Source organism: Mastigoproctus giganteus, chromosome 7 (genome assembly GCF_048544385.1).
Source record: "Mastigoproctus giganteus isolate SK-2022 chromosome 7, ASM4854438v1, whole genome shotgun sequence".
In the NCBI taxonomy this organism is placed as follows: domain Eukaryota; kingdom Metazoa; phylum Arthropoda; class Arachnida; order Uropygi; family Thelyphonidae; genus Mastigoproctus; species Mastigoproctus giganteus.
The window spans coordinates 175,464,112-175,491,840 of record NC_143581.1 but is presented as its reverse complement, the minus strand read 5'-3'; the positions used below and the strand labels follow the sequence as shown (position 1 = coordinate 175,491,840).

Sequence of the window (27,729 nt, the reverse complement as noted above, 5' to 3'; positions counted from 1 at the left end):
GAGGTCCAATTAAGGCCAGTTCCAACTATATTATTAATATTTAAAACTATACACAGCAAGATCAGTTTTTGCGGGTTTCAAAAAATATAAAACTGAAACTGAGGTGTTTCTCGCCAAAAGAGTGCTACTGGACATTTATTTTTTTCCAAAACCTGATCCTTATTCCCCTGTCTTTTGTAATAAATTCCGACTTGAATAAACTGAGGAGCTGGAATGGATAAACATAGGTAGAAGAAATATAATTTACGATAAAGATAAGGTATACGAGACACCTAATGAGAAAAAACTGACGTACAAAAATCGTTAATTAAGGTGATTTTGCAAAAAGCACGAGACTACACGTAAGATTCACTAGTGAACGGGTTAGTGCCTTTGCACCATGTTTTGTTCGTAGTGAACTACCGAAGTAGATGATTAGCATCGTTTTAATTGTATCTCATATTGTGAATACCTCCACAACGAGTTGACATGGTATTACACTACCTCGAATAAATAACGCTTCACCGGTGGAGAAGATTAGTGTTACTTATTCTCGGTTGATACCACCACCCAGACGACACCGTTTCAGGACTTGTTGGCCTCTCCTCGGTGGGCGGATAGGTACGAGTTAGTGGCTTTTCACCATGGTGCAAAGCCACTAACCCGTTCACTAGTGAATCTTACGTGTAGTCTCATGCTTTATGCAAAATAATCACCTTAGTATATATACTATCGTACCCCATCTCTCATATCGTGGAGTTATACTTCATAACTGTATTGTCACGATTGCAACACCAGGTACCTACTCACCCACCGAGGAGCTACCAACAAGCCTTGAAACGGTGCCATCTAGGTGGTAGTATCCACCGAGAATAAGTAACGTTAGTCTTCTTCATTGGCGAAGTGTTAATTATTCGAGGTAGTGCAATACCATGGCAACTCGTTATGAAGGTATTCACCATACGAAGTACAATTAAAACGTTGCCAATTATCTATTTCGGCAGTTCACTACGAACAAAACATGGTGCAAAAGCACTAACCCGTTCACTAAAAATCATATGCATGTGTTCTCTGTTCGATTTGTCTGTTTGCTGGAGAAACGCCCGAATTTCCGGAGGGCAAAAAAAAAAAAAAAAAAAAAAACTGGTTATCCACACCTAAGACCTACTAACTCATCCACAGAGTGAAAAAAAATAATAAAAGTTGACAATTATAAATAGGGAACGTGAAGGAATGGACGGAACTCAAGTACAAAGAACTTGCAAGATTGGCAGAGAAAAGAGAGGAGTGAGACTCCCTGATAGCCAACCTCTTGGATGTAAGCAGCTTATGATGGATGAACGAATGGAATAAATTGTAATAAATTTTAGTCGCTGTCCATACACTGTGGGCGGCTTGAAGTTTTTGTATGGCGGATAGATCCCAAAGATCCGCCGGTGCTACCGGTTTTGGTCAAAAATTATTTATCTTCGACCACTTCTTTTTTTCTCTTCAGTTCTAAGATGCGTTTAGTGCTAAAGCCTCAAACTGCGAGCAATTTTAGACTATGTATATATATTAATATGAGATATAACTTAAAACGATACCGCCTTATAAATATCCTGTTTATTCAGAAATGGCTGTGTATTAATGATGCTATTGCCCTTAATATATACAATGTACATAGTCTCTTCAGTTCTTAAGAGAGTTCTTAAGTCCTTATCTATCTGAGTTGGCCATAATTCCATCCCAAAGTACGTACCTTCACCGCATATAGTATTTACGAGTACATATACCAGTATTTAGAAGTACATATACTGTTGTATATCTTGGAATCCTTAACATCCATTTTAGTGTGTTAAATACAGAGTTTCTTCCTTCCCAGATTATACATAAGTTATGTCCAATTTCCAAAATAAAAAATCCACCTTTTTTCAAAGACTCCCATTTCCATTTCCTCCTCCCTTTTATATTTTATGCAAAAAATTATTCTTTATACGCTCACTAGGCAAATCTTTCGTCGTAATTCTCCAGTACTTCCTATGGCCAGAATGTGGCCACTTAACTTGTAGGAAACTAGTTTTCTTGCAACCCAAACTCTGGATTAGAAGGCCCAGCTTGATATTGCCTATCTGGATCTCGCTATAATCTTTAAACCGAGTAATAATGTTATTCAATAGTTTGGATCTAAATCTATTTGATTTAGATCCAAACCTTCCACAGATTGTTCATTTACCTACAAGAATACCAGACAATCCTAACCATACAGCCAACATACATCATATTTTTCCCACAAACAACCCTTCTAAGTACACGGTCGAAGTGTGTGGTCCTTTAGGCACCTCAGATCACAACTTGGTGGTTGTCTCTTCTCCAATGGAGCCATCTCATGGCTATTCCAAACCTCGTGTTGTTTGGCATTACAAGAATGCAAAATGGGATGACCTGCGAGATTTCTTTTCTTCTCTTCCTTGTTTGGATTACTGTTTCAAAATTTCTGATGTCAACATTTGCTTAGATCGTGTCAGTGAAATTATTCTTGTAGGAATGGAATCCTTTATTCCACACTCCACTTTAAAATCTCGTCCTTTATCTAAACCTCGGTTTTCCAATAAATGTGCTAAGGTTGTTCAACGTTGCATATCGTAATTGGCTTGTTTCCAATTCTTCAGTTTCATTTTCTGCCTACACCAAAGCTCGCAACAATTGTAAAGCAGTTATTAATCAGTCCAAACTAGATTTTGAACAGGCTAAGAGTAGAAAACTTGCTTCTTGCCCTAATGGTAGCCGAGCATTCTGGTCTCTTGCCAAAGCCATTGGCCGCAACTTCCGCCCATCTTTGCTCCCACCTCTGTCAAAACAAGATGGTTCTGTTGTCACTTCAGCCAAGGATAAAAACTGATCTGTTACATCCCATTTTTCTTCCAAATCATGTACTAATGATCTTGCTAAAACACCTCCCACCATTCCCAACACACTCCATTCAATGCCTCCTATGGTCTTCCGTCAAAAAGATGTCAGAAGGATTTTGACGAACCTTGACGCTAAGAAAGCTCCAGGTTCTGATACCATTTCTCCACTTATTCTCAAAACCTGTGCTCCTGAACTTAATACTGTTCTTTGCCGCCTTTTTTCACTTTCTTATTCCAAAGGTATTTTTCCTTCTGTTTGGAAATTTGCTCATATCCTGCCAGTTCCTAAAAAGGGTGACAAATCCCTCCCATCCAATTATCGTCCCATTTCAATTACTTCTACTCTTTCTAAAGTAATGGAGAAATCAATTAACCGCCAACTCTTAAACTACCTAGAAACCTTCCGTCTGATCAACGATCGCCAGTATGGATTCCGTCAGTGTCGATCCACTTGTGATATTCTGGCCTATGTTACCTATTTATGGACAAATTCAATGGCGAAGTTCGTTGAAGCACAACGAGTTGCTCTTGACATCTCAAAGGCTTTCGACCGTGTTTGGCATAAAGGTCTTCTAAACAAGCTTCCATCGTATGGTTTTCCAATTGTTTTTTAGCATTAGTAGAGGCATATGATGCAAGAAAGCAAGCTTATGCAGCATCAGCCAGAAAAAAAAAAAAAAAGAAAGAAAAAAAAATCTTCTACTTCACCCACCCCTCCGTTCGTTCGAAATACCTGTCCAGGTGAGCCTTAAATTTATTTAGGATATCAACTTCCACAACAACGAATGGAAGTCTGTTCCACCAACCAACTACCCGCTGGATAAAGGCAAATTTCCGCACATCTATCCTACATCTGTCTTTCCTCAATTTGAATTTATGCCCTCTCAGGTGATTATTCTGAGCAAGAGGAAGAAACCCATCAGCATTGAGCATGCTCAAACTATTCAAGGCTTTATACACCTTTATCAGATCACCTCGCCAGTGCCTAGTCTCCAGACACTGTAATTTGCAAAACTTGAGCCTTTCTTCGTAAGAGCAACCCTTTGTTCCATTCACTAACCTTGTTGCCCTTCTCTGCACTCGTTCCAGCAGCTCTACATCCTTCTTGAAATGAGGCCTCCAGACCTGTATACAGTACTCAAGGTGTGGCTTGACCATTGCCTTATACAAGGGAATAATCACCTCCTTATCCCTGCTAGAAAATTTCCTGTATACCATTGATAAGACACCATGAGCTACTCTTGCACCCGTCTGCACTGCTCAGAGAACTTCATATCTCCCTGTACAATTACCCCAGCTCCTTTTCATTCTCTACCACTGTCAGTGCAGTACCACAGAGTTGATACGTTGCTCTGGGGTTGCTGTTTCCCATGTGTAGTACTTTACATTTGTCAATGTTAAACTTCATATGCCACCTTTCAGCCCATGTGCTCAACCTTTCCAGATCCTGTTGCAGAAGCATAGCGTCAGTAGTGTCCTTAACAACCCTGCCAACTTTAGTATCGTCTGCAAACTTGAACATTAAGCTTGATATACCATCATCAATATTATTTATAAATACAGAAAACAATAATGGACTCAACACTGAACCCTGAGGGACTCCATTAATAACATGAGTCCAGGATGAGCAGTGTCCATTGATTACCACTCTCTGTCTTCTCCCCCTCAACCACCCCTTTATCCAATGCCGCACTGCTCCAATTTGTGCAGCAGTCTTCCATGTGCAACAGTATCAAAAGCCTTTCTAAGATCCAAGTATATAATATCAAAGCTATTCCCTGCATCCAGTTCTTTTGTGACTGCATCATAGTATCCAATCAAATTGGTCAGGCAAGACTTCCCCTTAACAAAACCATGCTGTGTCGGAGCTATAACTAAAGTCTTGTCTAGATATCCTGCAGTGCTTCTTTAACCAGTGCCTCCATTAATTTTCCTGGAACAGAAGTTAGACTCACAGGTCTATAATTACTTGTGTCAGTCTTTGACCCTCCTTTGCGAATTGGGGTGACATTTGCACATCTCCAGTCTGTGGGTACCTCCCCTGAGTCCAAGGCAGCTCTCATAATTATGGCTAAGGGTTTGATCACTTCCTTTGCTGCCTCCTTTAATATAACTGAATAGATTCCATCCACCCCAGTTTCCTTTCTTGTGTTTACCTTCAACAATTTCTCCTCCACTTTACTCTCATTTATTACAAGATTATCTAGCTTACTGCAAGAGTTGAATACACCTCTGGCATTCCCCTCGCTGAATAACTCCTCATCTGTGAATGTCGATGAAAAATATTCATTTAGTTTGTTAGCTACCTGAGCAGGATCATCAACAGTTGAACCATCGATATCAAGTGGACCAATCTGATTCATCCCCTGCCTTCTAGAGTTTATATAAGAAAAGAACTCTTTGCTGTTTTTCTTTGCATCACTTGCGAAAGATTTCTCGTAATCTGCCTTCGCCTGCCTAACCTCCTTTGTAACTTGGTTAGAGATCAACTTATATATATAATAGGCTTCTGTGTCACATGTTAATTCATATGTATCCCAAGCATTTTTCTTCTCTGCCCTATGTCTCATTAGTTCATCTGATATCCATTTAGGCCTAAACCTTGATCAATATTTCTTAGTTGGTATGTAAAGCCTAGTAGCTTCCAAGATAAGTTCTTTGAATGCTTTCCATTTTCACGTCTCTGATATCCCAACAATATCCGCCTTTGATGCTTTGAGCAATACCTCAAATTCATCAAATTTATTTACCAAGCTCCGAGCATTGATGTACACGCAAGTATACATGCACCTGTTCTTTTTCTTATCTACCCTAACACAACCCATTGTTTATTTGTACTGCAATGACTCCCAGCAGTCTCTGAAATATCCTGCGCCTTGTTTTCCAGGCTTCTGCTCATTCCAATAGAAGCAGTGCCAGAATCACTGTCACCTCTGCCAGTGGCTACTGTTAATCTATTAGTCTTCGTATCCCCCCCCCAAACTAGCAGTTTTCCGACCCACCTAACACTGCCTCGATAGCATCAGCAAATATTCTTGCACCCTTTCTATTTAAGTGTATTCCATCCCTGTAGAAGCAGTCCCTTCTGTTAACAAGTACAGCCCAGGCTTAAAAAAAATTCTACTCCTTGAGCCTTGCACAATCTTTCCAGGGCCCAATTGATCGACAAGTCTCTCATCATATACTCCCTCCTATCGTGTCTGGGCAGAATTGCAGACACTTTCAAATTCAACCCTAATTCACGGCTTTTTTTCAACAGTGACCTGTACTTGTAATTGGTTATCCAGTTTTCTCTCTGATCGCTCACTGAGGGTAATGGTAGATGGCTCTCTGTCTTCTAACTTCTCCACTAACGCCGGTTTCACCCAAGGTTCAGTTCTTTCCCTCACTCTTTTCCTCCTGTATATTAATGACCTTCTTCCATGACTGGAAATCCTATCCATAGTTTTGCCGATGATAGCACATTGCATTCCACTTTCCATTTTGAGAAACCTTTCCCAGCTCAATCAGCTTCAACTTCTCGAATATCCGCTACCAATTCCTTAAATGCAAATCTCCAGGTAATTCTCCAGTGGGGCAAATACAACTTAGTTGATTTCAATCCTTCTAAAACTCAGTCTTGTCTTATATCTCCAAAAAGGATTCTTCTGCTCCTATGCTTACCTTTGGTGGCTCTCCAATTTCTGGGCAAGTTGATTTATCTCTTTTGGGGATTACCCTGACTTCTAATCACTCTTGGCACAAGCACATTACAAATATTGCTTCCTCTGCATCTAAAAAACTTGGTTTTCTCTTTCGCTCTCGGCGTTACTTTTCTTCCAAACAGCTTCTCACTCTGTACAAACCACAAATCCACCTAACATGGAATATTGTTCCCACATCTGGGGCGGTGCCCCCAAAACTTCTCTCAGGCTTCTTGATTCCATTCAGAAGAGGGCAGTTAGGTTAATTAATGATTCATCTCTAACAGAGTCTCTTCACTCGCTTTCTCATAGACGTACTGTTTCTGCTGCATGCCTCTTCTACAGATACTTCCATGGGCACTGTCTTCTGAATTGGCTTCTATTATTCCCGCTCGCTCTTTCAGAACAGTCCGAACACGTGCCGCCACCAGGCAACATCCATTTACTGTCCAACTTCAAACTCACAGAACCAACTTTTCATCTTCCTCGTTTATTCATTCAGCTGCCGTTTTCTAGAACAACCTTCCTTCGTACGTATTTCCTGAAAATTATAGTCTACAGAAGTTCAAGTCTAATGTCAATAAATATCTTCTTTCGTCTCCTCAACCTCCAACCCAAGCACGGTGTCAAGTACTATAGGTTCTAATATCTCTCGTGTTTGGGGTTTTCATAAAGGAAAAAAAAAAAAAAAAATGATACCTGCAATTACTTGTGTAACTGAAAACAGTTTGGGCTGATATATTCTTCCCCCCCCCCATACCCGACTCGCATAATTTTCTTGTTAATGAACATTAAAAACTTTGAACCATATGACACACTCTTATTTAATTTCAATGTCCCTTTTAAAACATTAAATTCATTTAATTGTCTAGCTTTACAATTAAACCATAACAGACCAAACATGAACCTAATACTCCAAATAATTCAAGTTTATTTAAAATATTTCCAATCAATCAATCTTGTAAATCTGAATACAGTTAATATATTTTCATCTTAAAGAAAAAAAAAAATTATTTGAAAAAATTCCATAAAGTTCTCCCTATCTCTAGAAGAATAAAACCCAAATCTCTTCTACCAGACGTAAAAGAACCATCAATCGTCGAAAATGACAAGTGATCAACTGAGAATTAATAGATTGAGTTTAAATATAATACTCTGCATGTCTATAATACTCAAGATCGACTTCGCATGGCGTTGAGCATACCTACTATTTCAATTAACTAAAAACAGTTTTGCCATGAAAAATTTGAACATGGCTTTATTTGTTGACCACAATGATAGAATATTCAACATTCATGAGCTTGGGACGTGTGGCGGGGAAAATTTACCTTCGAGAGCAGCACGATGCAATTACCCTGTTACTCGAAAAGTTAAGTTTTCGATGTGTACGGTCAATAGTTGACCAGTACCATCTTGCGGAAGAACCCAGAGTTCAAATTGTGTAAAGACGGGAAGAATTATGAATTTTTTTTTTTTTTTTTTTACACCGTGGCAGAGTTAGTCGGTCTAAGGCAAGAGTTGAAAGGTTTCCTTTACAAAAACTCTGGGTTTTCATTCAATAAAAAAGGAAAATCGACCATAGAATACACTGACGCCTAATAACTTTTGTTGTTGCAGAGTTGCAGGCGCGTCAGTCAGCGACTTCTATTGTGCCGTGTGTATTATGCGTACAAGTGTGCGTTCACGGACCAATTTGCATGTTGTATAGGCTGAAAAACCCGGAGCAACTCGCTGACAAAATCCTACTTCCTCCTCCTGAGAGCGGCTAGCTACATCCCTGATTGATGAATCCTTTAGTAAACTTCCAGTATACCACGAAAATCGAACCAAGACCTCTCCAAATGGCTCACAAATGGCAAGACCACTATACTCACGGAGTACGATACCTAATAGTCTTGGTTGTTTTGGCGCAAGAAACGCTTGAGAAAATTTGTGACGGTATTATTTTCTCTATAAAATATCTAATTGAATGTTTATTTTTCACAATTTTTAAATTTCTGGAACATAAGTAAATAAGCACTCTTTTGTATAAAACTCCACTCCAAAATTTACAATAGAATTGGATGAGTTGGATGAAGGCATACGTCTTTTCGAAAACTACTTGTGTATATATAAATTTTTTGTAAGATTTTTTCATTTTATACATTTTAATTTAATTTTTGTATTAACTGTTTTTATTATTATTTTAAAAATAATACATTATTTTGTATTTATTGCTTTAATCTGTATATTTCCTATCCCATTTTATTCATTTTATGTATTTGTTCGTGTATTAAACTTTTTTTATTTGCTGTTTAATCGGTTGCCACAAGAACTTTGACAGCAGAAAGGAAGGCGCTTTCCTTATTCGCTGCTTAACGTTACAGGTCCTGATTCATAGTTTCTTCTCAAGAGTGCCTATTAATAGGGATGTAGTTCGCTGCTTATCTAATCTTTTACGTAGTGCTTAATGACAGATGACTAGTCTTGGGATAGTCATCGATCACACGACGGAAAAATCATGACAGGTAGCAGAAAGGCGTCCACAGCCATTTTGAAATTCATCAAGTTATTACCCATTCAAGCCTTCCCCTAAGTAAAAAGGAAAATAGTCATTTAGCTCAATACAACCACCGGGGGAATCCTCTGGTTGTTTTGAAGGAAAGAATAACACTTTTACCAACTTCAACCATAGTGTGTATCCAATTTTCTTAATTTCCATCTGTACACAGCTAGTAATTATTTCATCGTTATTTTCATTATGCTGAAACAATAAACTTCATTTACCGTTTATTATATCAACGTGATAACGAATACCAATTAATGCACTCTAGACACAGCCGTAAAAGCCTAAAGATTTTGGCAAGCGTAGGCGAACCACTTAATTTTGAAGCTTGGATGTGGTACCACGATATAGTCGGGGATGGGCGGTGTACAGTGGTTGATACGTACTGGCAAACAGAAACGGTAAGTACAATACGCTTTTTAATAATTTTGAGTTATCTGGTAGAATTTTTAGGAATAAGTAACCACGAATTCTTTTTTTTTTTTTTTTTTTTTCTATACCTGATACGAAGCAAAGCAGTTTAGGTAATCCAAATCAGTCCATACCAATTTTGGAACCAGCTCCTTTCTAATATTAAATGAGATAATAAACCGATGAGAATATCATCGGCAACAATAGCTGAACCATATAATATAAAAATTAAGTTTGTTTCATTTTAAATTGATCTCCATCCCTAGTTGTTGGTACAGAAAAAGCTACTACAACTTTGGCCATCTTTTACAACTAAGATTGCTAATATTAGGGGCGATGGAAATGTTAAATGACTGTTGTTAGGGTTTAAAAAAAATTCCGTTCTGAAACGAGTTCATCACAATTCTCGAACACTTTTTATTGGCATATGCTCCTATTCACTTTTGAACTAAGCTGGTTGCTTTACATCTTGGTTGCGAAGTTTATACAAATAATGATTCTTACTGAGAAGTGAAGTTGCTTCTGGTTAATAAACAAGAACTTATAAAATTATAGTGCTATATTTTTGAGGCAATTAATCTTTGGAAATAACCCTCGTTATAAAGGCAAATTGCTGATGTATCAGTAATGTGCCACACAATTTGGGTATTGTTTGCGTGACATTGTAAAACCAATAGGCACAATATAAGCAGATGTTTGGTTTTTAGCCGAAAAATAAAAATAAGCATACGAGGGGGGTATCAAGAAGTTCGTACCCTGACCTAGATAAAACATCAGTAGGAAAATGCGTTTTTAATATAAATTGTCTACATATTCAATAACTAACATGTGAAATTTCATTCCCGTAGGTGATCGTACACCAGAGGTGGAGCCCGGAATCTGAGGAAGGACGTTATGGTTGATAAACTAGAGTATCGAGCAGTGATCAAGTTCCTGCATTTGCAGGGCAAGAAAGCTCAGGAAATTGAAGAAGAAATGAAAGCTGTATATGGGCATCCTAAGATGCTGTAAAAAAGTGGAAACGGGAGTCCAGTGTGGTCGTATAAGTGTCTTTGACGAGCAAAGAGAAGGAAGGCTATCAACATCCACAAACAGCGAGACAGTTGCAAAGGTTGAGCAGCTAGTGCTGAGTCACAGACGTGTGAAAATTCATTTCATCACAAATGCAGTGGGAAATTAGTTATGGGTCTGCCCAATTTACATGACCATCTGCACGTGTATAACGTCTCCGCACGATGGGTTCCAAGATTGCTGACGCCTTTGCAGAAGCAATGTGGATTGCACTGTTCTCGCCAACAGTTGGATTTGTGTAATGGGAATTTTGAGAACTTTTTTAGGGTGAACCCACCTTATTCGCTGACCTAGCACCGTCAGACTTCTTGTTTCGAGAAATGAAGAAACCATTGCGTGGACGCCGCTTGATTTGTCCCAGGAAGTCATGAGTGATGTGGAATCGCGGTTCCAGGCAAAAAGTGCGGATTTCTATGATCAAGGCATTAAACAATTGATCCATAGACGAGAGAAATGTGTTATTACACATGGAGAGTACATAGAAAAGGATTAATGTTCCTGTAAAGTTTCACCTTTCTAAGGCTATTATTTCTAGGTAAGGGTACGAACTTTTTGATATCCCCTCATATCATGCTTACTCCTGCAATAAGTATTTTTAAAAGAAGGATGTGGAGAGTTTTAAGAAAACCATTTGTGTGGTGGGTCTTATAAACCTCAGCTTCTACAAGCTATTACTGTACTACAGAATATAAGATAAAACAAAAATTCCATGTAGAGATATTGGCTTCGATGGAAGAAAATAATCGCATTCTTCAAAATTTGATTTTCAATGATAAATGTACTTTACATATAGAAAAGTTAACGCATACCGTGTTAACTTTAGGAGAATGAGAGGTTTTATGACTAATAGGAAAGCTTGCGTGACAATCCCAAAGTTGTTCGGATTGTCAAAATCCCAGAAGTTAATGGACCTTTATTTATTGAAAACGTAGTGAACGGATTTGTGTAGTGACATAGTGTTAATTGTCTGGAGGCATTGGAGGCCTCTTCCAACTCTGCGAACGGATTTGTGTATCTAGAAATGGTGCAAAACCTTTTGGTATCGCAAATCATAGGCGAAAACAGTTGCGTGATTTAAATGTTTCAACAAGGATGGTGCGCCTCCCTTCCTATTACCTTAAGGGGTGTTGTTTTAATTAATCAGAAGTTTGCAGGTCACTAGATTGGAAGGGTGGTGGCCAAATAGTATGGCCAACTTTCGCCGAACCCGTGTGGCTAGCACGGCGGTTATGATCATTAACCTCTACATCGCATGGAAAAGCTTAGATTTGAATTTCATTGAGATGGTCGTTTATCGGTAGGTTTTTTTCACAACGTGGTCGAATCGGCCTCGGGAGAGGGTTGCACAGTTTTATTTCCAAGAAACTCGTATTTTTCGTCCAGCAAATTGGAAAACTGACCAAAGAATACACGACATTACAATCACAGTATACTGATATCCCATGGCCTTAGTCGCCTTGGTACTTAACACACGATCGACCAACCATCGTTCGCAAGGCATAACCTCTTTACTTATTTTTATGTGGTTTCGTAAAATATCTAGTTAAAAAGTAAGTTCTGTTTACACTCCGACACGACCACAACATCAGAGGAGGTTACAGTTAATCATTTCAGCAATGAACACAATCGTTAACCACATTTAGCAGTTACGCAGGCTTGAACCACAGCCCGCAGTCAAGCGCAGGAGTGCAGCGCACAAGCGTTTAAGGAACCTTTTAGACGAGTGTGTTTCTCGCGGAAAGTTGTTGAATTACAAGGCAATATAGACAGACGGGTAAGCGGAGCGTATAAAACGCAGCGGACAGCATGACTGGTAAATTACACAAGCAGCTTATAGTAATCTGATCAGTCTTATCTGAACATTAGAAATGAACACAACCCAGTTGCACAGTTTATCTGGACTCTGCGTTTATTTAATTAATAAATCAAAAATACACTGCCGCTGGTAGGTTCCTCCTATCTTGTCGACCAGGCTAACAACAAGTGTTTTTCTTTCTTCTGTGGATAAATCATTCGTTTTCATAAATGTCTTGTGAAATTTCTCTCCACAAAACTGCCTTCACATCCCTATTCCTATCTTTCTTCGATCTCGTATCGTACAGAGCTGGAAGTTTTTAAATTTTACTAATAAATTTTCAATATCGAACATATTAATCAATTTAAAAAAATACAGATAAAAAACTTAATCCCAACGAGTACTGGAGAAGTGAAATGAGTCAACCGTTAGCATGTAGTCCGCTTCGTTTATCTTGAAAACAAATATGCGCGTGCTAGAGTCTAACGCGCCCAGTTGCGTTGTGCCCACGACCAGTGCCACCAATAAGCGAAATCAAATTTGCCTCCCCAAAATATTTCGATTAAAAAATAAAATAAGACGTAAATAATTATTATTAATTTATTGAAAAAAGAAAACTACAACATAACTCGCAGATAATATAATGAAACAACAAACAAAAATAACAAAGTCATTCTGAAATTAAACTTTAAATTCTAAATCGCAATCGTACTCTATCACAATAATAAAATAAAAGGAAAATTAAGTTAAAAAAATTAAGCAAATTTATGCTCTCTTGCTTTAAGACATACGAATTTATTAATTATTTCATTTATGTTTATTTGTTTAAAAAGATTATTTTCTATCGAAATTATTGCCAAATTAGAGAGTCGTTGTTGAGACATTATCGATCGTAAATATTTTCAATTAATTTTAATTTTGAAAAACTCCGTTCACCTACGGCAACGGAAACTGGTAAACTTAGAAGCATTAGCATTAGGAGTGGCATATGATGCAAGAAGGAAACTTTTACAGCATTAGCCAAAAAAAAAAAAAAAAAAAAAAAAAAGGAAAACCCACTTCCCATTCACGTCTTCATCCATTCCAAAATCGTGTCCAGTTTTCCTTGAATTTATTTAAGCTATCAACTTTCACAACCACAGATGGAAGTCTTTTCCAGCAATCAACCACTCTCTGGCTAAAGGGAAATTTCGGTACATCTATTCTACAACTGTCTTTCCTCAATTTAAATTTATGCCCTTTTAATTAAAGGTGTAATCTGAACAAGAGAAAGAATTCATCAGCATTCAGCTTGCTCAAACTATTTAAAGCCTTAAACACCTCAATCAGATCACCACAGGAACCTAGTCTTCAGACGCTGCAATTTGAAGAACTTAAGCCTTTTTTGGGCACCCCTTTGTTCCCTTCATTTGCATAAATTCTTAATGCGACTGATACATTTGGAAAATGTATCTGTAAAATCGTTTTTAAGAATATATTGTAACCCTTCAAATGGAGTAATATTGTCTTTAATATAAATTTGAAGTACAGTCGGTCCTCGTATAACACGTGTTTGCATTACACGAATTCGATCATACACGATTTATAAATAGGGGAACGTTATCTTATATAACACGAACCGAATTCGCTTATACTGTACCTTAAATTCCTCAGATAATGCTACACCATCAATATCACTCATTACGACCAATGTCACTTAATTTTATACGTAAATCTTTGCAATGATTTAATAAATCGTCAACTGACCATTTTTTAAATTCAGAAATATTATAAAATATTTTAAATATTTCTACATGTTCTTTCATATTTCTAAACCTTTCAGTTGACGAGAAAATTGATGTGTCCATTTTGAAAGAAGAAAAAAAAAATTTTTCAAATTTTGTTGCGAATCCTGAATAGCTCCTCTACTTTCATAATCGAAATGACGTCTTTTCAATCTTTTCCTTACAGTGCTTACTTCTGAAAAACGAAGCGTCAATTCCAATGATAGTAGCCGAATCGAGAATTTTTTGGAATGGTGTCTCATTTCTATTTTCTTTAAAATATTCCTGATTTCCCATTGGTAGGTGTGTGAGGCAAGGATGTTCCATGTCCCCCATACTATTTAATTCATATGCAGAAGCCGTGATGAAAGAGTTCAAAGAAGAGTAGAAAGGAGGTGTGAAAGTAGGAGGGGAGAAGATCAAGACATTATTAGCATATTAATTGCTAATAACGAGGTAGAAATACAGAACGCTTTGGACATTTTGAACATCCCAATAAAGGAGTACAATATGAAGAATAACAGCAATAACACCACGGTAATGTTAATTTCGAAGTGGCCAGGAAGAAGAAATCAATATAACATTAGATGGAATAATATTTGGACAGATATAGATACTTGGGAAGCATAATGATAGAAAATGGAAAAAGCGTGGAAGAAATGAAAACAAGAATTGCAATGGGCAAAGAGGCATTTAGTAATAGAAAAGAACTGTTGAGAAGAAATTTCAAGAAGGAATTAAGAAAGCAATTGGTGAAAACATTAATATGGACTGTTGTACTATATGGCTCCGAGACATGGACACTGGGAAAGAGGAGATTAGACGACTAGAAACTTTCGAGATGTGGGTGTGGAGGAGAACGAAAAGGGTGAAATGGGTGTATAGAGTGAGTAATAAGATTTTGAGGAAATTAGAAAAGAGAATGTTAGCAAAAGAACCATGAAAAAGAATTAAAAATAACTTTATATGATATGTTTTGAGAAGAGAAAGCATGTTGAGGAAAGTGATCGAGGAGTAGATGTGTGTGAAGAGAACTGTTAGGAGAAGGAGAATTGGAATGATGGATTGGATGGTAAGAGGAAATTATGCAGGAATTAAAAGGATAGAGAAGCATGGTGTCAATGGAGTCCTGAACCTGCCTGAGAGCAGAGAACTTGAAGAAAAAGAATATTTTGTAACTGCAAAATATAAATGTGAAACACAGATCCAGATAATAAGCAATTTCATGTGTTTGTAATTTCACGTACAGTATTTATTTCAAATGAATTATTTGTCTGCCGTGTTGAATACTAGTAACAATGGAAGTCACGCTGGTCATTTATTGGTTAAAACCAATAAATGACCAGCGCGACTCTTGGTATGTGAGACAGGCGGTTGGATAGGTTTTAAGAGCTGCAGAATGGTAATCCCTATGGATCTTAATTCGTGCTTAGCAGCAGCACTAATTTGCTCAATTGCCTGAAGGCTAGAGGTGCGAAAAATGCGTTCCCAGTAAGGTCACTCGTAATCCGTAGATATATGGAAATTTTCTTCGTTCTACGGAAACTATTTTAAAGGTAATTACAAAAGGGAATTTTTAAAAAAAATCGCTAAATAGAAAATTTTCCTATAAAGAAGTTCGTTAAACAGAGGACCGACTTTTATATGTCAAAATTTTTTTTGGCGCCCTCCTGAACTGCCGCCCGTAAGCGACGCTTACTTCGCCTACCAACTTGCAGCGGCCCTGTCCGCAACCCGTCGACAGAGACGACAGCCCGCACTCTCGTTTAGTTTAAATATTATAAAGAGCCAGGTGGGCAGGAGCTTAGACCGGGGTTCGAGCCCATGACCACCAAATACGGAGGATGCGGAAAGGTCAGGGAATGACCACCGCATATCCCCGGAGCAATATGGCCTTAGTTGCTAATGCTCCTAAAAACCAAATAACAAATAAACAACAGACCATAATCTGCCAAGCTGGTCGGTAGATAGGCCGTATTTAGCAGTCTGAGACTTGAACTCCGGTCTACTCAAAGAGCGTGTAAGTGTAAAGTGTAAAGTGTAAAGTGTGTTCGTGTCAAACGGCACCAGGGGTTTCCCCCATCTCCGCGTGGTTTTCTTTGTGGGTGTAACAGATCACTGTTAAGGCCAGAGATTTAAAAGTGTATGGGATTTGGAAGTATTGTGTTGTGTATCGTTGTTCCTCTGGCCATTTAGCCGCTAGACCCCTGCTGGGGCCCAACGTTGCCCACACTCAGCCCCGTGGAGGCAGACCAGGTACACCCAGCATAATTATTTACTCTGGCAGGCCCTGCCACCTAATTTCCTGAGATTTCAGTGGCTAGGGCCTAAAAAAAAAAAAAAAAAAAAAAAAAATAGTAATAATAAATAAAAATAATAATAATAACGCGATTTTAGGGGGTGGTTCGCTAATGAGGTTAAGTTTCGGAATTGATGCACGATTTGGCTGTTATAATTTGGAAGTTTAAGTTTTTGTCGTGTGGGGCGTACACTGTGATGTATAGAGAGAGAGTGGGGGAAAGACTGAAGACTGGAGGGGAAAGACAGAAGTATGAGGCCAATAGGGTAGACGACCCCAGATATCAGTGTGGCATGCCCATGCCGCACCAGGAGAAGTAAACGGGGGAGACGGGGGAGGGGACGGTCCCGGCCCCTCCCACCGCCAGGATATGGAGAGAAAGTGGGCCAGACTAGGTGTCCAACCCAGATCGCCAAAAGGCGAGGCAACAGCGTAGCTGCAGTCACAGTCATGGTTTTTGGATGTTCAGTTCAGTGTTGCTTCAGGTGGGTCACAGTCTTGGTTCAGTCTCACTTGTCTCGTGTTCATCTTATGGGATCAGGAAGAGGAGTGATGACTCTGGTCAGTTTGTAGTACTGCTTTGATGTCAATTCAGGTAGTCATATTCGTTGAGAGCATCAGTCCTGGCCATTTGCACCAGGTCATGAATGGAGAGTTATCTTTGTTGGTAATTTCTTCTGATCGGTTGTAGTCATGCGGTATGTTCATGCTGTAGTCTTGAATGTCTCCTCCTTGGTTAGTTTCAATGGAGTTCTTCTATTCAGATGTTTCCATATTGTTGCGGATAGCGATTTCTGTTCTCCTTCTGTTAAAGATGTCCTGGGCGTAGCGGCTGAACGCGGTGTACTCGTCTTCCGAATCCAGGAGGTGATGCTCATTGTCTTTTGGTACAAATTTTATACTGGTGATGAGTACTGATCTTTGTTCCTCATAGCATTCACATTTGTGCATGATATGTTGCCACGTCTCCATATTGCCACAGGTGCAAGTTGGGTCCTCGGTCAGTCCGAATGAATTCAGTTTTGCGTTAAAGGGCCCATGGCCCGTCAGGAGGAAGGTGGTGTTCAGTCCTGGGTAGAACCATTTGGGGGCTTTTGGATAGGTCTTGTCTACGTAGGGTATAAATTTCCGTGTGACTTCACCCTTGGTCGTCTCTTGCCATCTCCTCTGCCAAGTTTCTTTCAGGTGTTCCATGATTTTCTGTTTTTCCATTCGGTGGTTGTTTGTAGGGTCCAGTGTAAAAGTGTCAAACGTGGTCGGTGTTCCCTTTGCCAGGTAGTACATCAACCCACATCTCGCCACCTCCAGGTCCAGAGGGAGAGTTCCCGCCAGGACCTGCAACGCACAGGTACTCACCGTGTTACACGCCCTGGTGATGGTGAGGAGTATTTTTCGCTGTATTGTATCGAGGATTCTTTTATTTACTGCAGTTCTTGCTTTGACGTACCATATTGGGGCTCCATAAGTAATTGCTGGGACGAAAATTGCTTTATAGTAGAGGGATAATGTTCTTTTGTTTAGTCCCCAGTCTCTGCGTGTTACTCTGACTACTAGTGCTGCGTATTTTCTCAGCTTCTCCTTCAGATATAAGAGGTGTTGTTTAAAGGACAGGTTGGAATCTAGGATAATGCCTAGGTATTTCATCTGTTTTGCCAGTTTGATTGTGCTTCCCCTTACTTTTATCTGGGGCGGCCGTCTGATGTTGAGTGTTCCTCTCAGTAGAATTGAGTTCGTTTTGGTCGGGGAAATCTCCAGTGTATGCAGGTTTGCCCAGTCTTGGAGCACTTGCAGTGCATGGTTTGCACGGGCTTCTAACTGTGATCTAGAGCTCGCTGCCACCGTTAGGACGAGATCATCCGCGAAAGCTTGTGCGTTGACATCACCCAAAGAGCGTGTGCTATTTCACTTGCGCTCCTGACCACTCGGCTACGGAGGCCTCGTTTAGTTAACTACTGTGATAACACAGAGGTTGCGTACCGCAGGATAAAATGCGGCGGAAGATCGCCACGTGAAACACGCTCGTTTAATAAATCCCGAAGCGTGTGCTTCTGCATTTATAAATACAATATTTATAAACCACAAAAGTTGTGAAACTTCCTTTGAATTACTTCGATTGAGAAAACGAAGTAATTAAGCCCAATTAAAGTATGTACTAATATTACAGCTGCTTCTCTTTGGAATTATTTCTATTGAGAAAGGTGTTATGTCAACTCAGGGAAAGAAATAGTACCCACTATTTGTTGAAATGGAGCCTTGTTATTCACGCTACGTTCACAGGATGTTCGCTACAGTTCAGTGAATTGCAGAGCTTTCCTTTTACTGATAATCACGCAGGAAAGAGCCGGAGGCACAAAAAAAATCTATAATCCAGAAGTAGATAAAAAATCGATATCTAACAAACTTTGTAAATTTTCTAAATAAACGATAAAATAATTAATCACAAACAGTGCATCTTGTACGGTATTATGTAAAAAAAAAAAAAAAAAAAAATACATTGGGCTTGTCTCAGATTTATCGGCGATTCTGTCGTCTTAATGTTTATGTACTAAGCGAATCGAACGCAGTTTATTTTTTGCTAGCGATACCTTAACACGTGTAAGCAATTTCCCTTTATAATAAGGGTTATTTTCACAAGTTAACTGCCTCAAAAATATAGCGCTATCATGCTAATAAGTTCAGGTTTATTAACACAGTTTCGTAAAACAATCAAGGAAAGTCAGCAGTGACACAAAAAGCTTCGGTCCCAATAAGAATCGTTATTTGCATAAACTTCGCTTTAAAACATAACGAAACCATCAAAAGTGGATTGGAGCAAAGTAGTGAAACTGTTTCCTAGGGATTGTGTGTACGGACAAGATCCAAGGCTTACTACCAAGGGAAACATTTTATAAATAAAAAGCTCGATTGAAACAGATTATAATAGGGTTACCCGAGAAAAATCTCAATTATTTCTATTATGTCTATAAATTGCGTGTGTTCTGTGGTCTGTTTTCCGGTTTTGCTAGACCAAAACAGAAGTTTCCGTGGGACTGGGAGGAATCCTTGCTATTCTCGCCTGAGACCGAACAAGGAACATGTAAATTACGAGTACTTCAGCAAATCAACACGGAAATATAATTTTCTTAGATGAGTCGAAGTGAAACTGTTCGCCTTTTTTCCGCCAAAATGTGAGACACTTCATTCTGGTTGTCATCCTGAAACAATCAAGTTCCAGATGGTCTAAAGAATACGTATCTAGCAACGGCGTGAGGTGACTTCACTTTGTATTTTTCGGGATGACTCTTCATCATGTCACCGGGAAACAAAAATAAGCACTTTTTTGACATATAATTATAAATCAAGGGTCCATTATCGTATATCATGCAGGCATGATTTCTAATCAAAGATTATCTGTTACATGCTTACGTTTAATACGGACGGAAACAGTTCAGTTCCCTGTTGGCATGTGATAAGAAAATTACTTCCTAAAAAGAGCATCACCGACAGCGAACCATATCAACCCGGGTCTGTCTAGAGACAATCTCCTTAATTATGAAAGACTTTTGTCTTATCACGTTTCGTCATTGCAGCCCACGTTCAACTTCTGATTTTTTATTCCCCTCGTACTAAAGACGAATGAAATAAACATAATTTTTATAATTTTACCTTGATGACTTCAACTTCATCAGTTATTATACAAATTATACTATTACTGCTGTTATTATATTTCCTTCCTACGCTGTACAGGTCTATACTTCAAAGGATTAATACTTATCAACCAAGAACCATGGATTCTTGACAAGTAGTACTACATTATTATAGTAATTAACATTAAATACCTTGTAGTATATAATGTAACTAACACGTAAATATCATTTAAATCTTAACACAAAATGGATATTAGTTATTCACTGTAAATCAGTGGTGTCCAACTTTTTTTTTTTGCTAGGGCAGCGGTTCTCAGACTTTCTAAGCCCACGTCTCCCTTGACCTGCAAAAATTTCCCGGCGCCTCTCTTGAAGTAAAACATCTATAATTGTGCAATTTCTTATTTTTAATATGTTAATACAATAATTATTAATACGTGTTGATGCGTTCTCTTCGTCAAAAATATTCGAAATATTTTCTATAATTATTTACATTAATAATACAGATCAAATAGTAGTAGAAATCTAATAGTAAAAAAATCATTCATAATACATTTTCAAAATATATAATTCCAGAACAGTTATCCATTGAGATGTTATACGAAGAAGCGTTTAATTTTTTTTTATATGAACTGCACTTAAAACAGAATGTATTGCTCTACGTTCAACTAAAGCATGATTATGAAACTATTTTTGCAGGGAGGAGTTGTAATGACCCCCATCCCAGGATACACAACAGTCCATCCAGGATCTGTAGTAAGTACAGTATTCGTATTTTAGTCATTATTTTACAAACATTAATTTTTATAAAAATATTATATATAAACGTGCTTCATCTGTTTGCGAACTTTATGTCATAACTTCAAGAATTGATTTCTGAAGTGATCTGTGAATGAAAAATTATATCCAAATGGAACCGATCCTCGACGGATACAGAGGTATGATTATCTGAAACGTAGACTGTGTGCAAATACCCGCAGAAAATTTAACACCTTGAATCCTGTAGACATGGTAACTGGTTGGAATAAGTCGCTTGTTAGCTCCGCAACCCCGGCTGCATCGTTACACTTTGTTTACCGACAAGACACTTTTTACTTGCGATGCAATTCAACAACACCTGAAACTCCCATTTATAAGCTCGTGGGAATCCAGACGGAAAATAAAAAGTAACTTCCAAATTCTTTTTCTTTCTGTAAACGTGTGGTACAGTATTCTCTGTGACCAGCTGACTGGGCCATACATCATACCACAATGTCTGACTGGCGATATTTATGCATTTTGCAAAGGGAACTAACTGCTGGCCTACTTAGAGAAATGGTGCTTACTACCAACATCTTTTTAATTATCCCTAAATCATACCATTAGCCCAAAATCTCTGCCCTATCCGATTCTAGCGTTATCTTCCCACGCAACTTATTTATATATATATATATATTTTTTTTTTTTTTTAGGTCCTAGCCGCCGAAATCTCAGGAAAGTAAGCGGCAGGACTTACTAGAGTAAATCTAAGTCTACTAGGTTACTAGTCTACCTCCACGGGGCGAAAGTGGGGCAACTTTGGGCCTCAGCAGGGGTCCAGCTGCTAAACGACCAGAAGAACAACGGTACACGATACTACAGAAACTCAAGATCCATACACTTTTAAATCTCTGGCCTTTCCAGCGAACTGGTACGTCCACAATAAAAGCAACGCGGAGATGGGGGAAACTCCCGGTGCCGTTTGACATCAACATACTTTGCACTTTACCAATATTTTTTTTACCAATTTTATTTTATTTATTTTTTTTTTTAGCTGGTATCTAGGTACGGGATATCGCAAATTATAAGTTGTGTGTGTGCTTTTTTTTTTTTTTTTTTTGCTGGTACCCAGGTGTGGGTAACGTGGGTACGGGATTGCTGGCATCCATTGTTATGGCACACCCACTAGTGAATGAGGGATTTGGTATGTTACAGCACAGACTACTGGTACAGGCCCGACTCCACGTACCGAGAGACGGACACCAGAATCAGTTATCCAGGTGCTAGCTGCTCCCTGATGGGAAAGTGGCCTGACATAGCAACGCATATTACAGTACAAGCACTAACACAGACTAATAGTATGTCAGGCCCGCTTTACAGAGATTCTGCATTCCTTCACAGAAACAGGTGGAGATAAGAATATGTCTAGGAGCCTAGGAGCCACCATAGACAGGGAACACATACATATATACGTACCAACGTCTCCACATTTCAACATAAACGAATAGTGCCATGTCCATTTTCTGCATTGGCCACTGTGTTCACCAAATCTCATCCCCTTAGATTACCATGCATGGGTCACATGAAAAATGTGGTGTATGAGCGAAAGGTGGATTAATAATGGCTGCAGTTATTAATAAGGTTATATGTTCACTAATCAAAACAGCTAGGCTGTGCATCCAAGATGACAGCGGACATTTTGAACAGTTACTGTACATTATAAAACGTAAACTGTACAATGTACCGTATTTCCCCATGTATAAGACGCACCTTTTTTTGAAAAATTTCGGGTCTAAAAACTGGATGCGTCTCATACAGTGGTTGTAGATTTTTTTTACTTGCATTTCCCCCTTTTTCGCGCTTGTTGTCTTTGCGCTCATTGTTTCGCACTTGTTACCGGTATATTAGGTTACGTTTTGCCACGTTCTGCCCATAAATGGCTCAGAAAAGATTTTCGTACAGTGCTGAATTCAAGTTAAAAGTGATCCAGTTTGTAAAAGTGAATGGAAATCGTGCTGCTGAACGTAAGTTTGGTCCTCCTCCAACTGAGAAAACAATCCGAGACTAGCTACGGGAAGAAGAAACCCTACTGAAAACGCCACGGCAGAAGAAGGCCATTAGAGGCAAGTCAGCAAAATGGCCTGGTTTAGAGAGGGAATTGAAGATATGGATTGAGGAACAAAGGGCAATTGGAATTCCTGTGTCCACAAAGATGGTTCAGCATGAAGAAAGAAGAATTGCTGATGAAAAAGAAGGTACTGATTTCAAAGAAGGACACAATTGGTGTTTCAGGTTCATGAAACGGAACGGACTAAGCATGCGTACACGCACCAGATTTGCGCAAAAGATGCCTGAAAGCTGAGCAGAAGGTCCTTGAATTTCATCGTTTTTTCATTGAATGTCGGAAGACACATCGGTTTGAGTTGGGACCGATTGCAAATATGGACAAAGTCCCCCTTCAATTTGATGTCCCAAGTAACAGAACTGTTGATAAGAAGGGGGTGAAAACATGAAAAGAGCCATTATACGGTTGTTCTAGCTTGTTGTGCCGACGGAACCAAGCTGCCTCCTATGCTGATTTTCAAACGCAATACAATGCCAAAATAAGACATTCCTCGAGGAGTGATTGTCCACGTTCATGACAAGGGTTGGATGGATCAGAATGGGATGAAGATCTGGTTTGAGAAAGTTTGGAGCAGGAGACCAGGTGGGCTCTTACGCAAACCTGTCATATTGGTGCTTGATCAGTTCAGGGCACACATAACAAAAAATACAAAGAAGATTGCTGCAGAGCAAAAAACAAAACTTGCCGTCATACCTTGACATCCCAGCTCCAACCACTTGATGTCAGCATTAACAAACCCTTCAAAGGTGCCATGAGAGACAAATGGAACCAATGGATGAAGTCTTCTGGGGACAATTTGACACCAGCAGGAAGAGTGAAGAAACCAACTATAGGAGAAGTTTGTACCTGGGTGAAAAGATCCTGGGATAATATCAAGATTGAGATCGTTGTCAAGTCATTTAAGAAGTGTGGCATTTCAAATGCCATAGATGAAACTGAGGACGAGGCAATATATGAAGACAGTGATTCGTCATCAGACACAGATGAGGACAAGCTAATGGATGGGAGTTTTGACAGTGATGAGTTGTATGAATTTTATGATGAATAAAACTTGAGTTCAATAACTTTATGTAATACATTTTTTTTTTCAAATTTCGGGCTCCAAAATTCAGGTGCGTCTTATACATGGGGAAATACGTAATCACCTTCCAATATGTTCAGTGTAATTACGTTGCCTGCCTTAGTAAGTGATCTATACGATAATGGTAAGATTTCTGAAGATTGACTGGCACCGCCAAAACACAATAAAATAAATATAAAATAATGTAATCATTTTAATTTATGTACTGTACAACGTAACGTAATATTTTCGTAATAAAATATTTCTTCTAATGCCACACCTTTCAAGTCCAACTACATTTCAAATGCCCATAGCTCAATAATCAGTGAGATTAACACTCACGTAGACAACATTTTTCACTTTGAGAATGACCGCAGGAATCACTTTCTAAAGTTATGACAGAGTCATAAAACACCTTGCACAACACGATTAATTATTCTTCTATTATTGTCCTCTATGGCAGTATAGCAGTTTTGTCACTCGTTCAGAGAGGTCTGAAACAAGTTTTTCAGCATGCACAACAAGAAATCGGCCAGTGAACACACTTGTGCAGACAATAATAATATGGATTAAGTTTCTGATTTGGCTAAAACCTAACAAACAAACAAATTTAATTAATACACGATAAAAAGTGAACATATATTAACTGAGGTGGCGTCTCCGGACCTCTAGTGGCGTCCAGTTTACCTACTTAAATACTAATATATTCATTTAAGGATTCTAGTCTTTATTATCAGTATGTTGGAGTGAAAAAGGTTTTGTGGGAACTGGGGTTTTCTTTTTATTTTATCTTATTTAATTATTTAACTATATCTTTCTAATACCCCTATTTTATTTACATTGGAACTATGGTAGTTGTTCCAAGGTAAATAGGGGTATTAGAAAGATATATTTATATAGTTAAATAATTAAATAAAATAACACCAGTTTCCACAATTGGATACAGCCAGCCAGGGATAGTTTCCCACAATTGTCTATAGTCAAGAAAGGATTTTATGTGATTGGTAGTAATAGGGCTGTATTTTCTCTTGAGTGAGTATTGAATATTATTCAAATTAAAAATAGTTACTGATCTATACATCAAAATCAGTTGGCGAACCAGAAAATTAGTTGGTAGATTATTGAGAAATGACTGATTATGGAGTAATAGTTGAATGTTTAACAGAAAACGAGGACTACTGGCTAAGTGTTGATTTCCAGTTGATTATTGATTTATGGTTATTTATGAATTGTTGAGGTTGTTATTGATTAACAGGTAGATTATTAATTGAATATCGATTATTAATTAATGAATTGTTGATTGATTAAACAGGAACATTATTGATTAATTGACGTTGATTATTGATTTAATTGGAATAAAGGTAAAATATTATTTTTGAAAATATAGAGTGTAAACAATGCTTTTAAGGTCATAGATGGCAAGTGAGAGGGATGAAATGGAGAGAGAGAGGGCTCTGTCAAGTTAAGTAATAACGCCCACTCGAGTATGGGGAGAAATTTTTAAATGAGTAAATATTCGAAACCATTTAGGGGAGAGCCCACGGAAAGGATGGAAATTTTCTTAAGGAAGCTGGAAGGGGGAAAAGAGAATGAGGGCTTAGAAGAGATAGGAATTGTAGCAATGGCTGAGTTTAAGCTAGAGGGAAAAGCCTTAGCCAAATACTAGCAAGCTACACAAGTGTCAGACATTGACTCTCTCTCTCTCAGTAAATTCGGGGAAGTAATAAGAAAATTATTCCAAAAAAATGTATACATTCCTGAAAGGAATAAATAAATTAAGTAGTTGCATGCAAACGAGTAAGAAAAGTGTAGAAGAATTCCACAGAAAGTCAAGGCGGTAAAATTAACTGCTGAAGTTCAGAGAGAAGAGATGCAGGCTTTAGACAAGATATTGATGGGGCAGTTTATGGACGGTATAAAAGAAAAATACCGGCAGGAAGTGCTTCGACACAGTTCGTCTTCCTTGTGTACATACATTTGCATTAGCACAAGATGAAAGGAGATTGGACCAGTACTTTAGTAAAGAAGTAAGAAGAGACATATACCAGATTACCACGAAAATAGGTGCCTTCCACAGAAAGTAAAATTCAACGACAGGAATGAAATAAGAAGTTTAGAAAAAAAAGGTCGGACTTGTCAGAAAGCAATTGGCCGAACTGACGGCGGTAGTCAAAGAAAAGGGTAGATTCAAGGGCCAAAAGCAGTAGAGATAGTACAGAGTGAATTAACTGGAAGCAAGGTAAAGAATTGAAAGTGCAGATCACTTTGCTAGACAATGTGTAGGAAGGCAATATCATGAGCAAAGATCAAACACTAGGGGAAATCAATTTAATACAAATGCATTGGACAGGGACGGGGGAAAGCAGTGGAGTTGGAGACCAAGAACAGGGAAAGCCGCAGACCAAGGGCAACGTATACGCATTTTACTCTTAGGCAGATTAAAAATAATTCATTTTATGTAGGTGGAGATTGATCAGACTGGAATTGTAGAAAGCGCAACAATCAGGTAGGTAGGTTTCAGAACAGTGAGCAAACATTACAGGACACTCGGAATAGTAATGGGAACCACTGAGGTCAACGCGAGAGATTTTTTTTTTTGAGGTGGTTGGAAGAAAGTCCTGGACCAGTGCAGAGGGTTAGAGAGAAAGGTGTGGATAGGATGAAGAAATAAAAGTTATGTAAAAGTGTGGTAGTTTTAGAAAAGGAGTGTGGGGAGTGGAATTAGTTAGTGGGAGGCTGTAGAAAGTCTTGGAGGGTAAAGGAATGCGCGAAGGAGTGTGGGCCGACATGAAGGCTTCAGGAAGCATCTAATGTGCAAGGAGCAGAAGCTACACATAGCGTCGAGCCTCTTTGTGATTGCAGCGTTATGAGGATGAAGACCCAGAAAGTGTTATGTGGAGACCAGTAAGAGAGATGACTGCTGAATGAGATCAGGAGCCGGGACCCACTATCAAGGCAGTAGGAAGAGAAAGTAAGGAAGAAAAGAAAAAGTAAATCCTCTGGAATTTTGATTCTGTTAAACTGACAGGCAATAAATAAGGCTGATAGGCTGAGTTGTATAATTTATTATGGAAAGGAAACAGCTGTAGATTGGAAAAGAGAAAGAGTGAGCTATCCATCTGCAATATAGAAGATTATGTGGAGTTATGAATTAGATGTTATTGTCACTAATAAAGAAAGTAAGCACTCTGGGTGGAGCCATCAATTTGTTTAAAAACCACTAAAAGACTTGTGGGTCAAAGAAGGCTATATGCTCTATTCTGGAGTTTATGTGTACTAAGAGAGTGTAGAATAGAGAGTATATGAGAGATTATAAATACGAGGTATTACTATGGAGGAAAAAGAATTGGATGATTGCATATTCTTGTAAATTTAGTACTTTGTATTTCTCATATGATTTTAACAGTGCAATGAACTTTGTTACGTTGATAATGAAAATGCTTCATCACTCAAGAAAAATTCACACAGCCCTATAGAAAACCACTGAAGCTTATCCTGGAAAAGGGGAAAATAAGAAAATCCTAATTGCTCAGAATCTTCTGAGAAAGGATATTATTGCAGTCAGATAGATTGTGGGCCTTAGAGGAGGTGAGGATTACAGTTGTTTGAACTGAAACTTAATAACAACTACCATAGTGGTTCCAAGGTAAATAGGGGTATTAGAAAGATATATTCATATAGTTAAATAATTAAATAAAAATAAAGAACGAAAACACCAGTTCCCACAGTTTGATGGTGGGAGA

General features: G+C 38.4%; 1 protein-coding gene across 1 annotated transcript in view; it reads left to right on the top strand.

Moving 5' to 3' along the window:
• The window catches only part of LOC150083348 (acetyl-coenzyme A synthetase, cytoplasmic-like), a 128,419-nt gene that overhangs the window by 77,326 nt on the left and 23,364 nt on the right, over positions 1-27,729 (top strand). Inside the window, exons 10-11 of the mRNA XM_090378482.1 lie at positions 9,367-9,499; positions 20,763-20,819. Of these exons, the coding sequence (XP_090234608.1) occupies positions 9,367-9,499; positions 20,763-20,819 (190 nt within the window). The remainder of the gene's footprint in view (positions 1-9,366; positions 9,500-20,762; positions 20,820-27,729) is intronic.